The 16,612-nt window shown below is 46.0% G+C and overlaps 1 protein-coding gene across 1 annotated transcript in view; it reads right to left on the reverse strand.

The window, feature by feature from the left end:
• The window catches only part of tkv (serine/threonine receptor kinase thickveins), a 111,511-nt gene that overhangs the window by 81,142 nt on the left and 13,757 nt on the right, over positions 1 to 16,612 (reverse strand). The window contains exons 4-6 of the mRNA XM_084588957.1: positions 16,144 to 16,258; positions 11,010 to 11,154; positions 8,274 to 8,466 (exon numbers count right to left, since the gene is read on the reverse strand). Coding sequence (XP_084445083.1) covers positions 8,274 to 8,466; positions 11,010 to 11,154; positions 16,144 to 16,258 — 453 coding nt within the window. The remainder of the gene's footprint in view (positions 1 to 8,273; positions 8,467 to 11,009; positions 11,155 to 16,143; positions 16,259 to 16,612) is intronic.

Genomic DNA, 16,612 nt, shown 5'->3' on the forward strand with positions numbered 1-16,612 from the left:
CTCAGTCCCATTTTCTAGTAATAAAAGCAAATTATGATTAATTTTGGCTTCAATTTTTAATGGAGCTGGTGCGCAAGCGGGCCGCAGCAACCACACCGCAACGCCGGCTGTGAGCAGAAACTTGCTTGCAAGTTGTCACTTCCACACCAGCGGCCTGGTACGGCTCAGCGATCCTCAAGGACTCAATTTTGACATTCGACTTATTACTTGCGGCAACAACAAAATTTAGCACACTTTTTCCGAGTTTTTTTCATATCGCCGACGTGCACAACTCCAAGCAGTAGCCGGCTTGGTCAGCGGCCGGCTGTTCACAAGGTCTGCCGCGGGAAAATCGCTCCATGTGGGTCAACCTTAAGTAGCGTCAATTAGGCTTAAATATAATGTTAAAAATTATATTTCTGTCAACTTTTTTCTTTCTCTGTTTTTTTTTTTTAGTCTGCTCTATGGCGTTCATGTTCAGGCTGCTCCTTTACGAAGCTGAAGGCCGCTAACGACCGCCTTTCCCGCAACGGGCCTGTATCGCAAAGGGCCACGACTTTGCAGTGTAACTGCGCATCAACCGCCTTTGGAGCAAAAACCTTAATTCTCAAGGCCTTACAAGCGCCTGTGTGACAGGGGCATAACTCTCTTCCCTAGTTTAAGTTGCTGCCATGCTCGAGATAAAAAGCTCCAAACTCCTGTAAACTTCATGCCAAATATGCACCAGCCAGAACATAACATGAATGCTTGATGGGCCACTGCAATGCCCAAAATAATTCCTTCTGAAGCATAAAATTCCCGATCCTTTCGCAGAAAGGAATGGCCAACTTCAAAACTACCGTTGGCATGACAAAAACAGAAGTCCCTCAACTACCCAACATATTAGGAAAAATTAGCCCGTCTCGTTCAAATCTGACATTGAGAAGGTAGACGACTACATTTCTAGCACCTTCCTTTTCCCCAAAGCACCTGTTTCCACTTTCAAGTTTCAGCTCTCAAATGTACTTTAAAGTTGATAGCCACTGCCTAACAATGTAGTGAGCTGGGCTGTCAATTCCAGTGCAATCCATTTATAATGATACCAGATATAACAATATATTGCTTATAACAATCAAATTCTTTGAATTTATCAGCTTTTCCATTGCCCCTACATAAAAACAAACCATATACAGTCGAACCTGGATATAACGAAGTCCTACTTGCAGCCGAAATTTTCGTTAAATTGCGAATTTCGTTATGTCGATGTTCCCATGTTCTTGCTGCCCAAGTAAAGTAACAGGTTAGAGGAACACTGCTAGTAGATGGGAGTGTGTAAATTACGAATTCAGGAAATAAGCAAGAAATTCTAGCAATAACAGCGCTAACAAGGGTACCGGACCCTGTTTTGTATATCAGGAGGACAATGGGTGATATAGCAAACGGACGCGAACACCTAATTTTTCTTCATATGTGAGCAATGAACAAGTACATCGTCCACGCCAGCGAGGCTACCTTTGTGCGGCAATCTTTTGTTCAGGCCTCACTTAAGCGTACCGTATTTACACGCACATATGAACTTGCCTTCTACTTTTGCTGCCGACAACTGAAAAAAAAAAAAAAAACGAAAAAAAAAAAAACTAGTTGTTAGCGCGCCCCTGCATTAGGCTCCGTCGCAATCCAGTGTATTTCTTGCTAGGGTGCCAAGATTCGGCGCAGAGGAACTTTACAGTGTGTGTGTGTTAACTCCAGTGGTGGGTGCCTCTCTCGAGGCACCATTTTTCAACGTGTTCCAAAGACGTGGTAGCACCTAAGCTGAAAACAAGAATGGCCTGCTCGAAAACCTTGCAAATCTTGTGGCTTCGCCTAGTCTGTGGTTGATTTTATAAACAATCCGGGCAGCAGTGAGTCTGAACATGCTGACTTTACCATAAGAATTCAGTTCAGACAGCGACGATGACAGAAGGCAGGCTGGAAAGCCTGGCACAGTAACAAAACATGGTAGGGAGCCACGAATACTTTCCATACTTGCCCAAATGTCTAATCAACAGCAAGATAGCGTTAGATCCTTTTTTTTTTTTCTGGTGCTAATAAATTTTTACTAAGCATGACATGCACATGACTGTGCATCACTGCATAGAGCCATGCACTTATGTGAAATAATAAAAAAATAGAAAGATAAAGAAACATTTCAAGACTGTCTTTAAGTGCAGCATAAACTGGATCAAAATCGGTTCATGCATGTGCTATGCTTTCGACGAGCGAGGTGATCGACAAAAAAAGCACAACTCATAAAACAGCCAGGAAACTTTTGCAAGCACTGCAGATTTATTAGAAAGCACCAGGGCTGTAATATTTCACATAACTGCTGTCAGGCATCTTCTTACACCCCTGCCTCTTTGTTTGGTGCGCTTTGGATGCTCTTCTCAAACGTTCTTGAACCTTTTCTTGAGCCCTCTAGACAAAGGGTATAAGGTAGCACACATTTCTGAGTAGGCTCTTTGGCTCCCTGAATTGTACCTCATGACTGCTTGGGCACAAAGTTTTAACAAGCTAAGAGTTCACTTCACAAGGAGGCAAAATTTGCTCTTCACCTTGCTGGTCCATCAAACTCAACTTCCACTCTTTTGCGGACACTGCGTGAAGGGAGTCGAAAACGCCGCTGCCATCATCATCAATACAAAACATGGCTCGTGGCACGCCTGACTGGTGTGACAGTCGGCCGACGATTCGCCCAGTGAATTTTCAGTCATCACACTGTAGCTCGTCAACAGCTGGGGCTCATTCGCAAGCTGCGTGGTCATGTCGCATGATGCGTCTCTGCCGGTGATGGTGACCTTCGACCCGCGTCGCCTGCATCGACGCAATCTTGGCTACTGATTTGCACGGCCGTATGCTGAGGTGCGAGAGCCTCTGCTGGTGCGTCTTTCGTCGACTGGGTTATCGGCGTTGATGGCACAGGGCGATTGTCGGCTGTCGTGTTAGCCCAGGCAGGAGGGGGGGCGCCGTTGCACCCGCGCCGGAATGCTGCCAGAGAAAGCAGTCCAGACACCGCGCTCCCAAGCGACGAAATGAACCCCCGTTTATTCTCGCACTCCGCTTTTATACACTTGCGCCACACTTGCGCCACAGATACTTGCGCCACTATCGCAGTCGCAGCTGCCAGCCAAGCCAAGCCAAACCAAAACAGGTGATAACAGCACATCCCCCTTTTCAAGCACTATTAACTTTACATGCATACACTTCAAAATAACATTGGAACACACCCAAGAAAACACGACAGAACACAGTCACTCCAAGCATCAGTCGTCCACGCCCAGCCTTATGGGTTTGCAAACAACTCTTCCAAATCTGGTCGTAGTTACAATTCTAGCTTGAGAATTGCCACCGTCAGTCTCCGTCTGAGTTAGAGGCACCAAAGCTTCCGGAGCTTCGTCAAATTGATTGTCTACTCCAGTTACCAATCCGGCCCTGCTGGGCTGTTCCTGACTATCCGGAAATTCGTAGTTCCCGCTATCTACCCGGTCTTTTGGGAGACGGTTAAGCATTCTCCTGTTTCGACGGACTTCAACCCCGTTTTCTGTTTGAACACGGTATGAACGCGGCTGTGGTGCTGCTCCGAGCACTGTACCTTTGGTACGGAGATCAGTCACCCACACCACATCACCTGCTTCCAGCTTTGGGAGATTTTTAGACCGGAGACGTCGGTCGAAGTGGCGGCTTTGCTCCTTTCTGACTTTACGGTCCTTGGCTGCCGCTTCTTGCAGACAGCATTGTCCCGGATTGCGGTGCGAAGGCAGCATTGGGACTCTCGTCCTAAGCCTTCTACCCATCAGTATCTCCGCTGGGCTGACGTTCAAAACACCAGGTGTGGCCCTATAAGCCAGCAAGGCTAAGTAAGGGTCGTCCGATTTTAGAATGAGATTCTTAACCGTCTTTACCATACGTTCGACTTCCCCGTTTCCCTGGGGGTGCCTCGGACTCGAGGTGACATGACGGAAGCCATACAGTTTTGCAAATTTCTCGAACTCGGCACTGACAAATTGGGGACCATTGTCGGTCACCACACACTCGGGAATGCCATGTCTCGCAAAAATGCTTTTCATTCGGCTTATCACGGTAGCAGACTTTGTTGACGGAAGAATGGCAATCTCTGGGTATCGCGAAAGATAGTCTACTACGACAAGATATTGCCGTCCCTGAATTTGAAACAGATCGACCCCTACTCTCTCCCAAGGAAAAGAGAGCGTTGGCGATGCAATCATCGGTTCGATCTGTTCTGGCGCATGCATCGCGCAAACGCTGCACTGTTTCACGAATGACGCTATCTCAGTGCTAAGTCCCGGCCACCAGACAGAACCTTTAGCCACACTGCGGCATCGCGAGATGCCTTGGTGACCGTCATGCAGTTTGCTTAGCGCTTCCTTGCGAAGGGTCTGAGGAATGATAAGCCTCATACCTTTGAGCACAAACCCGTTCACCAATGTAATGCATGCACGTTCCTGCCAGTATGGCAGAAGATAACAGGGAACATTTTGTTTCCTGGGCCACCCTTTTTTGCACACTGTGCGCAAGCTTCGACACACTTCGTCTTTTGCTTGACCTTCTTTTACTCTTTTCAAGAAATCGTCGCCTGTTTCTAAACCCAGTAAACAAGCTTTCGAGTAAGCGGTTACCTCTGAGACAGTTAAACAGCTTTCCACTTTCGTACGAGCTAACGGCGAACGTGAAAGAGTATCAGCAGTGGTTAGCAGAAAAACTGTATCGCATCAGGCGCAGACGAAAACGTTGAATTCTTGGCGGCATAGCATCGATTGCCATGTGACCCAACAGCGACACCAAGGGCTTGTGGTCAGTTTCAAAAACAACTTCCAGACCACGTATATACTCATCAAACCTTTCCGCTGCCCACGTCAACGCCAGCGCCTCCTTTTCGATCTGGGAGTACCGTTGCTCGGTTTTGGTGAGCGAACGAGAAGCGAATGCAACTGGTCTACGTTGCCCGTCTTTTTGCTTTTGAAACAAAACTGCTCCCAGACCGAAAGACGATGCGTCAGCTGAAAGAGTGGTTTGTAGCGAAGCGTCGTACAAAGCCATGCATTGCGCTGAACAAATGAGCTCTTTGAGTTCTTGAAACGCTTTTTCCTGATTGCTGTCCCAGACCCAGTCCCTATCCTTGTGCAAAAGAACACGCATGGGAGCAGTCACTTGGGCTAAATGTGGCAGGAAGCGGCCCAAATGATTCGCCATGCCCAAAATGCTTCTAAGCTCAGTAACGTTTCTGGGTGCTCTCAAATCTTTTATAGCACTGACCTTCGCTGGATCAGGATGAATACCTTCCTCATTCAGAATATGACCCAAAAAATGCACTTGCCTCACCCCGAATAAGCAGTTGTCTTTGTTTAATGTCACATTTGCCCTTGCTAGGCGTGTGATCACATTACTTAAACGCTCATCGTGTTGAGCTTTGCTTTCGCCAAACACTAGGACATCGTCCATGAGATTAACGACCCCCGGCAGGCCACCTAGTATCTCAGACATTCTCTTTTGGAAGTACTCCGGAGCGGAGGTAATTCCAAAGGGTACTCGCGTGAAACAGTATCTGCCAAAGGGTGTTAAGAACGTGGTTAGCTCTTCAGAGTCTTTACTGAGTCGCACCTGGTGGAAGCCTGAGTTGGCATCGAGCTTTGAAAACCATTTCGCTCCCGACAGTGACCCTAGAGCTTGATCCACAGTTGGTAACGTAAATCGCTCTCGAACTATGCATTTGTTCAATTTAGTGAGGTCTACGCAAACTCTCAGGTTGCCTGAGGGCTTCACTACCGGAACTATTCCGGCGCACCATTCGGTGGGCCCATCCACTTTCCTGATTATGCCTAAACGCTCCATTTTATCTATTTCGCGCTTCAGGGACTCCCTCAGGGGAATTGGTACCCTGCGTGGAGCGCTTATGGCATGCGGGATAGCGCCAGCTTGTAGCCTGATGGTGTACTGCCCTGGCATCGTACCTAGACCGCGGAACATTTCTGGAAAACGCGTCTCGTACTGCAGGTTTCCCGACTCGACCGTGTCTGCAAATTGCACGATACTTAAGACCTCAAGTGCAGGTAATCCTAGAAGGACGTCGCGTAACGGACTGACAACGTAGCATGTTTGATACACTGTTTTCTCTTTCCATGCGATCTCTGCTACGAATTTGCCTAGTACGTTAAGCTTACTGCCTCCTGCACCTTGCAAGATTTCATCGTTTTTTACCAGTCGGGACGGTAATCCTGGAAACGTTGATGGTAATACTGACACTTCAGCACCTGAGTCAACCTTTGCAAAAATGGGCACAGAATTAATGCGCACCTGAACAAATCGCGCTTTTCTGCATGCATCTATTGATCCCACGAAAGTCTCTCCAGTTTCCTGGTTGACCGCTGAGAGGCGTAGCTCTCTAGTTTCCTGGTTGACCGCTGAGACGCGTACCTTTTGTTGAGCGGAAGCCGTTGCTTTCTTCAAGCAGGCCTTTGCGAAATGTCCCTTCTTGCCACAGTGAAGACACTTGGCAGCTTTGGCTGGGCACATTGTCCTGGGGTGGGTGTCGCCACTGCAGAAAGGACAGCGCACCTCCGGCGTTCGTTGCCCATGCTGCCGCACCTCCGGCGTTCGTTGCCCATGCAGACGTCCCTTGTGCCTCTGTTGAACCACCGCGTCCACATCGGGGTCCTGGTCACGAATTTCCGATGACTGATGGCTGTGTTGTCTTCGTAGAGTACTTTGCTGCTGTTGGACGCTTTCCTTTAAGCGAGCCTTCGACAGCGCCGAAGCCAGCGTGAGCTGAGAATCCATTTGCAAAGCTTCCGAGAGCTTTGCGTCGCGGAGCCAGACAACCAGTCTGTCTCGGATCATCCGGTCTTTTAGTTCACCGTAGTCGCAACGTTCCGCCAAGCAGTGTAGCGCAGTGACGAACTGGTCTACCGACTCTCCTGGCATTTGTACACGTCTGTGAAAACAGGCGCTTTCGTACACGATGTTCCTCTCTTTTACAAAGTGCCCGTCGAACTTTTTCTTTACGGTTTCATAGTTCTTGGCGTCTTCGTCAGATAGTGAAAACGTCTTGAATATGTCACGAGCTTGCCTCCCCATTGTGTACAACAGCGTTCGTACCTGAGCCTCCCCGGAGCATTCGTTGAGTCTTGTTGCATATCGGAAGTCATCGAAATGTTCGATCCACGCCAGCCACTCTGACGTGCGGTCAAAGTCCAGCGGTGGCGGTTACTGCAGTCCATGCAGCCGTATTGAAGGAGTCTTCGACATCGTGGATGGAAGGTGCCTGGCTCAGTGGGAAGATTCTTGACCATCTGACATGTCGTAGACGGCCACTTCTGACACCATGTCGTGTTAGCCCAGGCAGGGGGGGGGGGGCGCCGTTGCACCCGCGCTGGAGCGCTGCCAGAGAAAGCAGTCCAGACACCGCGCTCCCAAGCGACGAAATGAACCCCCGTTTATTCTCGCACTCCGCTTTTATACACTTGCACACTTGCGCCACTATCGCAGTCGCAGCTGCCAGCCAAGCCAAGCCAAACCAAAACAGATGATAATAGCACTGTCGCTGTTGCTGTCACATGGTGCAAATAGCACGGTTGTCTGCATGCTCAGTCGGGTGCTCCGCTTCTAGTACTCACCGCAATCTTTTTCTCGCCGTAGGAGGCCTGCGCTTCCGTTTTCCGGAGGCATGCTTCGTCGAAGATGTCTTTTCAAACAAGCGGCAATCCATCCGTATCGTGGAAGCAGCAAGAAATCGGAATTTGAGTGCCAAATAAAAAAGCCGGCATGGTTTGTGAAGCAGACAACAGCGTGACAGCATTCATCTGCGGTTACCAACCTGCCCGCTGCCACAGTAGCAGCCAATGGGGAGACGCCTTTCAACACGGCAACCAATTGGAGGCGCGCTTTCATCGTAGGGCCCGTGTGACCACCTCTGGCAGACCCGCGCTTCTTTAGTGTTTGTGCAATTGTTATAAGATGGCGACTACTGAGAATTCAGAGACGGAACGGCAAGGCGTTGAGCTTTCGAACAATACCAAGATGGCGGCGCTCGGTGGCGGGAAAGACGAGATATGGCTCTGCAAACTGCGGTCATTTTGCATGATTTATAGCTGTTTTCTTGCCCTGTGTACTGACAAATTATTTTTTTTCGGACACTTTTAGTGTGTTTTCACCCAAACCATTTTGATACAACATAGATTGGGTGTTGCAGATAACGAAACCCGCGTCCCCTTTTAAGTGGGGCCGTTATAAGTGGGCTCGACTTTAGAAGCAGAAATGCTTACCCAGGATATTGTCGTGACGAAGAAGCATGGTCTGATAAATATCGGTTTCTCTCAACCAGCTTGCTTCATCCGTGGTAAAGAAAACCTTGACGGCAACATATTCTCCACGCCAGTGAGCTTTCCAGACTTCTCCATACCGCCCTTTTCCAATGCTTTCAATCATCTGTATCTGCCTGGCAATGGTACGCTGAACCTGCATTACCACAGCAAAAGAGAAAAATTTCCTTAGAACACAGCACACTGAAGTAGAGCTGTAGCATATAAAGCCTTGAGAATACTGAAGTTTAAATTAAATTTAATAGCCATTCAAATATTTTTAAAAAACTGTGCAGAAATACCTTAACATAAAACAAGAAACGATATACACAGCGCAGCACATTGTGCCACTACAAAGCCTTCTGCATTTTTTTTAGCAATGTATCTTGCTGTATCAGCAAACAAGATAGGAATATACAGTCGAACCCGGATATATCGAACTCGAAGGGGATCGCGAAATAGTTCGATATATCGATAATTCGATATACAGAAATTGGCGTGTGACGGCACTTACGATGCGAAAAAACGATACCGCTTTTGTCGCGTAATCAACCCACTCGCATAATATACCCACCCTCCACTTTTGCACCCGAGAATTTGAAAAAAAAAAAAAAAAAAGCGTTAAGGCCAGCTCGCTCACATGCGAGCGATTGAGCGATCTCAGCGACATGCGGCAGCGACAGAGCGAAAATTTTCAAACTTGGGACTGCGTCCCTCTCGCCGCTCGAGCCACCGCGGCAGCTCAAAACAAGGTTTCTGTGTCGCCACGGCAGAAATCGGAAATCGCGAGCGTTTTCGCTTGCATGTCGATGGTGCGTCACTCCGTTTGGGTCCTCTCATCCACAGCTCATTTCTTGGCAGCGTGCCAAGATGCTGCGCAGCGATAACGTCAGGGCGCATTTATCTTTTGATAGCTCCTGCGGTGACGGGGAGCGAACTTGGCAAAGTGCCCGTGACGGCTTGATTGCACAAGCCTGGTTAGATTTATCACGCCGCGCTTGGAGCCGCCATTACGATCGCAGCAGCTGACCGTGTGCTTTCGTTGATTCATACATGCAAGGATAAACGACTCCCACCAAAAAAAAAAAAAGAAAGCCCAGCCGCTTTTTAACGTTCGCGGCCGCCATATCTTACGCTATGCCGCGCATACCGCACACCGATAAAAATGAATGACTCTCGCAAAAAAAAAAAAAAAAGAGAGAGAGAGAGAGAGAGAGCCACGTCAGCCGCCGCACGCAGGGGGTTCACAACACACGCTAAAGCGTCCGACGTCTGTCTGAAAACGGGCTGAGCTGGCTTGGCGCATGCGTAGCGCGTGCTGAAGGAAAGAGATAGCTCGGCAAAAGAATGGGCACACGCACATGGCTTGCAAACGTCATGTGCTGGCGCGCGCCTTTGGGGAATGGGCGCGGCGCTGCCCAGAGCAGCCGCCGCCGAACTGTCCCATCATTCCTTCCGCGCGTGGCTTGAAAACGTCATTCGGCAAGCGGCCAAGGGTGATGCGATCGTCTTTGGGGAAGGCCCACTTTCCAGTGCGTGGTGCGGAGTTCGATATATCGAAGGACCGGTGAAATTGAGATCGATATATGACGCGGCTTTCCTATACTTTTACATGGGATTTTCAAGGAGATATTCCTCGAGTTCGATATAACCAAAATTCGATATATCCGGGTTCGATATAACCGGGTTCAATTGTATTGGATCTGGCTTGGTCTAGCTTTTATTGGCTGTTTAAGCAATGATAAGTTAAAGTGTGCATTGACAGTTATGGTGACAGTTACGATGCACTGCAGATTCCGTGGCCTGTGTTTCAAAAAAGCTATTGTGCCCATATAATCTGAAAGTTTAGTCAAATATCTAGGAGTCTCCCAAGTGTTTGGGAGTTGGCAGGCAGGTATGATACGACAGCCACCACCACCAACCTGTTGCCCAAGTTGACCCTGGACAACAGGTAGCTGCTGCCTTATGCTATTCTGCTAATTTCGCTGCTTGAGGTATAAGAGCCAGCTGTTGGCACAAAAGCATGTTGTGTGACTTTCTTTGTATGCCTATACCAAAGCTGTTATCTCAGGAGCCCGACTACTGTGATGTTGCCTTCCCATGGTGTGTTGATGGGACGAAATAAAAAAAAGAACGAGTGGGCGAGCAAAAACAGCAGTGCGTACCATCAACAAATATATTTATTAAAAGTTATTGCAAATGTTCGATATGCTGCAACTGCAAAAAAAGAAAAAAAAAAAAAGCCGACAGTGCAGTGGTTGTCTTGCAGCACTGCACACCCCCAACAGTGATGATTTTTCACAGTTTCATCGAGCACTGTACTTTGCACACACTCTCAGGAATGTCAATGAATTGCTCTAAAATCACAAGTTCCTCCGCGGCCCTTTTTGCAGTGTGATGCAGTAGCAGTGGTGCTTCGTAAATGGCCCCGTAATGTTTTGATGGTGCTCCACCGCACAGTAAATGTGGTGAAGTATCCTCAAAATGCAATTGTTGAGAGTATTCAAACAGCCTAGTTCAAACTATCTGAATTAACAAAATTTTACTGTAACTGAAAGCTCTAGAGAAATATTTTCATATGTTTATCTGTGAGGTTTCATTCTAGAAATATGCCGAAATTTTTCAAAATTAAACCATGCAAACGCCAGTGACTATGACGTGCAGCATCATGGAGCTACTATCCGCTTGCAATGCACTCACCAGTTGAGGCAGGCCTGATCCGCTGCCAGAAGTGATGGAGTGCTCAATAAGATCTTTGAGACACGGTCCTCCCTCTTCAATGGGGAGGAATGGCTCATTGCACCCAGATGCAAAAAAGCTGCGGCTCTCCAGTGCCTTCTTGTGCCTGTAGGAAGAAAGCAATGTCAAAAAGGCTGTCAACAATATTTGCAAAAGAAGTCATGCTAAGCACAATAGTACAGTCCTTTTGATTACACCCCTGGCACTCCTTCAAGAGTATTTGTTAAGGGGGGACACGGCTCCTTGCGGCCGAAAATCGGTCTAAAAAAGCGGATTTTAGATTTCTTCATTTTCGCGGTCCTGAGACGTTTCTGCAGCTATATGCAAATTTTGGTTGAAAACTGCCACCTATTTCGCATGTTACAGTGTTGCAAAGTTGTGAAGCTGAATGCTTGGCCCTTTAAATTGAGCTCAAATTGCACCAAGTTTTGATCGGCTGCAGACAGAGAAATACGCGCTCCACCGGCGTCATTTTAGTCTCGTTAGAAAGATAGTGATTCAGGCTATTCCCATGTCATGATTGGCATCCATTAACGAACACCCGAACCGGAAAACAAAGGGACAAAATTGTGCGACACACGCACTGCTATTGGGCTCCGAAGGCATGTGACCCAAATGACCACTTTGGGTTTGGCTGCCAGCATTGACTGCTTGCGGCCTGGTGCCATTTTGAAAAGGCCGCGTAGTTAGGCTGGTTGGGCCTAGCTCGTTTAGCGACTCTCCGTCGAGAACGTAAAACACGAAAAATTTAGGCTCGATTGTTATACTGGCCTAAAAAGCAAAGAAAGGTTGAGATAAGAGGTGCGCTAGCGACGCGGCATTGTGTTATCTGCAATCAGTGATCAAGCGCCGACGCTCGATCATCGTCACTGGCGTTGACAGATAGAAGAGCGAATGACTTACTCCAAGCTATTCCTACAGCGTACGAGCATCATAATCATGACAATGCAGATGAAAAAGTGATACCTAAGCAGTTTTCATGGGCGCGAGAGATCCAGCTCTCGGAAAAGTTGGTGGTGCGGCGATCGCACACGGCGTCAAGTGGAATCGCAAACCTTGTCGAAATAAAATTTCCGAGTTGCAGGGGCAATTATCTCGGCGGGAAATGATTTCACACCAAAAACCAGGCATAACTCATTTTATTGACTTGGTAATTCAAAAATGTGCCAAAAACATAATTTCGCCGATTTCTCAAAATTAAATTTTGGACACAGTCACCATTTTACAGCAGCGATATCTCGGCTTCTTTCTGCCAAAACATCCTAAAGCCTCATTTATGCATTATTGCAGTCCGTTGATGATTCTAGACCATTTAAATATCAAAATCTCCTCAAGATCGAATGCTTACTAACCATGCTTTCTCCAAACAAAAGACCAGTTTTCCTTATTATATATAAAACTACTTGCATTAGGTAAAACAGTTTGCAGTTTTGGAATGAGCATGAGAAAATGCACAAATTGTGCAAATCTGGTGCAAATCTGCCCATATTCTTTTTTTCTCATTTTCTCAAAACACCCATTCTTGACTTCTTGCTCATTTGCAGAAGTGATACCTCCGCCTTTAATGGAGGTAGAACCATAATTTTTGTTGTGGCATGTAGCTAGAAGTGCAAAGCACACAATGTTAGAAACAGATTTTGCAATTTACGTTTCAAAAGATTTTCAATTTTGCTCTACATCTGACAGTAGGGCACCTACATTAGGAGCAGTTAACTTTGAACTGCTATAACATCGCTAAAATTTGTTATATCAAAAAAGTGCTCCTAACAGTGTATTCCTTATGCTTTCTAGTACCTAGCAAAGTATCCATGTGAATTTTTTGTAGTGCAGTTATTTTTTCATTGTTTCTGCAAATTGATTTCATTTATCCTTTGAAATAATTGACCAATTAGAAAAATAGTTACATATTTGAAATCAACGCAAGAAATTGAATCATAATACCAACTTTTGTTAAGTTTGGTCAAAAGTTAAAAATAGCTTCAAGAGCCATGTCCCCCCTTAATCAGTACAAAGAGTTTAATGGTTCTGCTAAACTAGGCTTAGATCCATGGACACCTCAACAAGAAGCCCAAATGTGCAGCTTTTCACAAAATTCGCTCACTACAAAGTAGTTCACCTTGGTTTATTTTTTCCTTGATTTTTCATGTGGCCTAACAAGATCCAGGCATAGTTGCCAATTAAAAACTGTAGAACGCTATCCTATGAACATACTTCATCATTTGGACTTCACAGGACTGCCACATAGTCCATAGGATCACCGTATAACAGCAACAGTGATGACAGGCGTTTCATAGATTTTCTACCAGTAGGACTGCCATTCTGCAGCACATGGTCCAAATTTTGCGGCAGAAAGAAACTGCTTTCTGTCAAAAATGTCTGTCAGGTGCAGCGTGCGTGCACGCACACACATGCAAACACACATACACAAAGAATTTGTGGCAAAACTGGATTCTAAAGCCAGCCAGTCCAGATTTTCACTTTAATCACAGTAAAACAAGAACTCAAACCCAGTGTCCACATAAAAAAAAAAAAAGATGTAGAAAATGCAAGGACGTCTTTTAAACTACAGTTCCAGGAAGTATTTCTTAATCATTTTCCTATAATGGTTCTTAAGGGACTCAAAGTGCTTCACCGTTGGCCAAACCCTACAAGACAGCTCGGAGGAGGGGGGGAACGAAAAATGAAATGAGGGTTCAGGCAACAATGCAAGTGGCACCATTTCTTCCAGCTCACAATAGCTGGTTAACAGTGAATGTAGAAGATTTTGCCAGAATGCTTTTTCAGTAAGATGTAGTGTTCTTAGTGCTCGCTTATCAATCCCACTGTAGGCAGCCCTGCAATCGGCTCATAAATTTTGCCACATTTCAGCAATAATCAGTTTAGTCGTTTTGACAGCTATATTGTATCTGCACGATTCTAATGCGCACCCTTTTTTCCTAAAATATGCGTTTAAATATGCATGCACCATTACAATCACTCAAAGCTGAAAAACCTCAAAACCGAAACCAGTCTCCAAACCCAAAACAAAGCAGCTCAATAAACTATGGCCATCGGTATCGGTATCAGAAAGCCAGGGATTTTTCAGTGCCTCTGTTTTTTGGGCGAGTGTTTGTCCAGCCACTCGATGTGCGCCATGGTAGCAGGACATAAATTAGTCCGTAAAGGATTGCGCGAGTGCAAAGTCTTTCACACGGTCTCAAGAGAGCGATGCTTGGGGACATTGCGAGATGGATCCACGGCATGTGGAAGGCCTTCCCACTAGCAATGGTCATGTGTGCATTTAAAAATGTGCAATTTCCAATCCTTTCGATGGCACTGAAAACGACCTTTTGTGGTTGGTGGACAGCGAGAAAGAGCTGTCTTCCAACTCTGACAGTGAATAGCCTATCATCTCTGCGTCTCGTGGTTGTGTTTATAAGTGCAGACTTTGTTCTATAAATGTTTCAAGCAATTTTCAGATGCTTCTTCACTGCATTACTTCTTGTGTGCGGTAAAATCAGCGCAAAGCTATTTTCATGGTTTCCAGGCGTTAAATATTAGTGCGTATTACAGTCAGGAGCGCATACTCTCTCAGAACATCAGCAACACCCACCTGATCTGAGCCTCCTTATTTAGCATTTAGTTAAGATTCCACACGACAATCACACACCAATTACAGTGATGCCTTAATTCATAATAAAGGCGGTAATAATCCAAAGGTGTTTGAAGTGTGCGTTAAAAAGAAAGCTGGAAAACTCCTGTTTTGGAAACCTTTAAAAAATTTCTCAAATGAAGCTCCTAGACTACAATTGCACCATTCGTGCTGATGCCGTTTCATTGCTACAGTAACATGAGTGTTCATGACCGAATGAGCAAAAAAGAAACTATACCACGAGCGACGGAGACAAAACCGGGCTGTACTCTACTGTAAACACCCCCATGGTATCGCACTGAGGCTTTTATTTTAGACTTCCACTTTTAATTTTTGCTCACTAAGCCTAAAGCGCCATTCTAATAAAAGACAACTGTCCAATGTGGAACTAGGACACTATGAATATGCCACTAGAGTGGTCATGGACTACAGATACGCTTGTGCACCATGCATCGTGGACATCGAAAAGGGCAGCAGCACTGAATCCTTTTTACATTCACAGCTGACTGTTGGCTGCATCACGGCGCAATGCAATAATGCCCTATTGCACCTCCGTTTTGTGATCCATGACAGATGAGCGTCGCAGCAGCTTCAGAAAAGGCCATCAATGAATTTCATGCAAGGCATAGCATTACTACACGTGCGCTTTTGCTGCATGTTAGCGATTGGCCATACGAGGATAGTGCAGATTTAGTTTAATTGTGCGTGTCATGTTAGTGAGAATGGTTTAGAAATGTGGCCATATTTTTTACCGGCAAGTTGGCAAAATGACGGCAACTGCCATCATTTTCAAATGTCGGTTCAGGGTACAACTCAAATCCATATTTCGATTATTTCTATGCCCCTAAATTAAATGACAGCCGTGAAAGGAGCGTGTGCAGCCAACATGTGAAAGCATCGGCTTCAGTTTCGGCCTCGTTCGCTACAAAAATTTTCAATTACTTTTTGGTGGAGGTGTAGCACAAAAGTGAGAAAAAAACTTCGTTTTTGTAGCAGCATCTAGCAGGATTTGCCTTTCGGCACAGTTTGTCGCAACTGGCAGCCCACAGACAGTCCCACAAATTAAATTAGCTAGTAAGTACAATGAGTGAAGTTGAGGTGCTTTTCAGAGCAAACTTCACTCTTCGATTATAATGAAGCTAAAGGTTTGTGAAAGCAAAGCACCGGCAAATAAATCAGTGTTCTTAAAATGCAACAGGCCAGTTTCAGAACTCGAGCAAGCTTTCTCCTATGCACAAAAGTAAATGAATGGAAGAAAACATGTTCGAAAACTGTCTTCAGTTCCAGCAAAATTACAGCAGCTCATGCTAAATGGTTTACCAAAAACATTTCAACCTGCTAGTCAGTAGACACCCTCCTTCTCCCACCAAAAATATTGAAGTAAACTGAATCATTGAAAAAAATGCACAGAAGAAACTGACACAGCATTTACAAATCCACTTCCTGTCACAACCTGCACCATACCTTGTGTAGAATAAGTAGCCAGTCAACGCAAGGCACAGAACCACACCCAGCACAACAATGAAGATCACAATCTGCAGATAGGGATCCTTGTAGAGGTACACTGTCGGTCCATATTCTGCAGAAAGACAACATTGAAAGATGCACAGCCCTGAGAACAGAAGTATGATACTCGGGACAGTTAATGTGGTAGAATAAAGTTTGGCCCCGCCACAGTGTGGCTGAGTGGTTAGGGCGCACAACTGCTGCAACCCAAGGACGCAGGATCAAATCTTGGCAGTGGTTGCTGCTTTTTGATGGAGGCAAAAAGCAAAGTGCCCATGTACTGTGAGCTACCAGTGCATGTTAAAAAACCTAGGTCATCGAAATTTCTGGAGTCCTCCACTAGAGTCCTTCACAGCCTGAGTTGCTTTGGGATGTTGAACCTTATAAACATACAGTTCTTCTGGCAAATGACTAAGCTGCTCTCAAG

Source organism: Amblyomma maculatum, chromosome 1 (assembly GCF_055883805.1).
Source record: "Amblyomma maculatum isolate TAMU_Amacu chromosome 1, ASM5588380v1, whole genome shotgun sequence".
In the NCBI taxonomy this organism is placed as follows: domain Eukaryota; kingdom Metazoa; phylum Arthropoda; class Arachnida; order Ixodida; family Ixodidae; genus Amblyomma; species Amblyomma maculatum.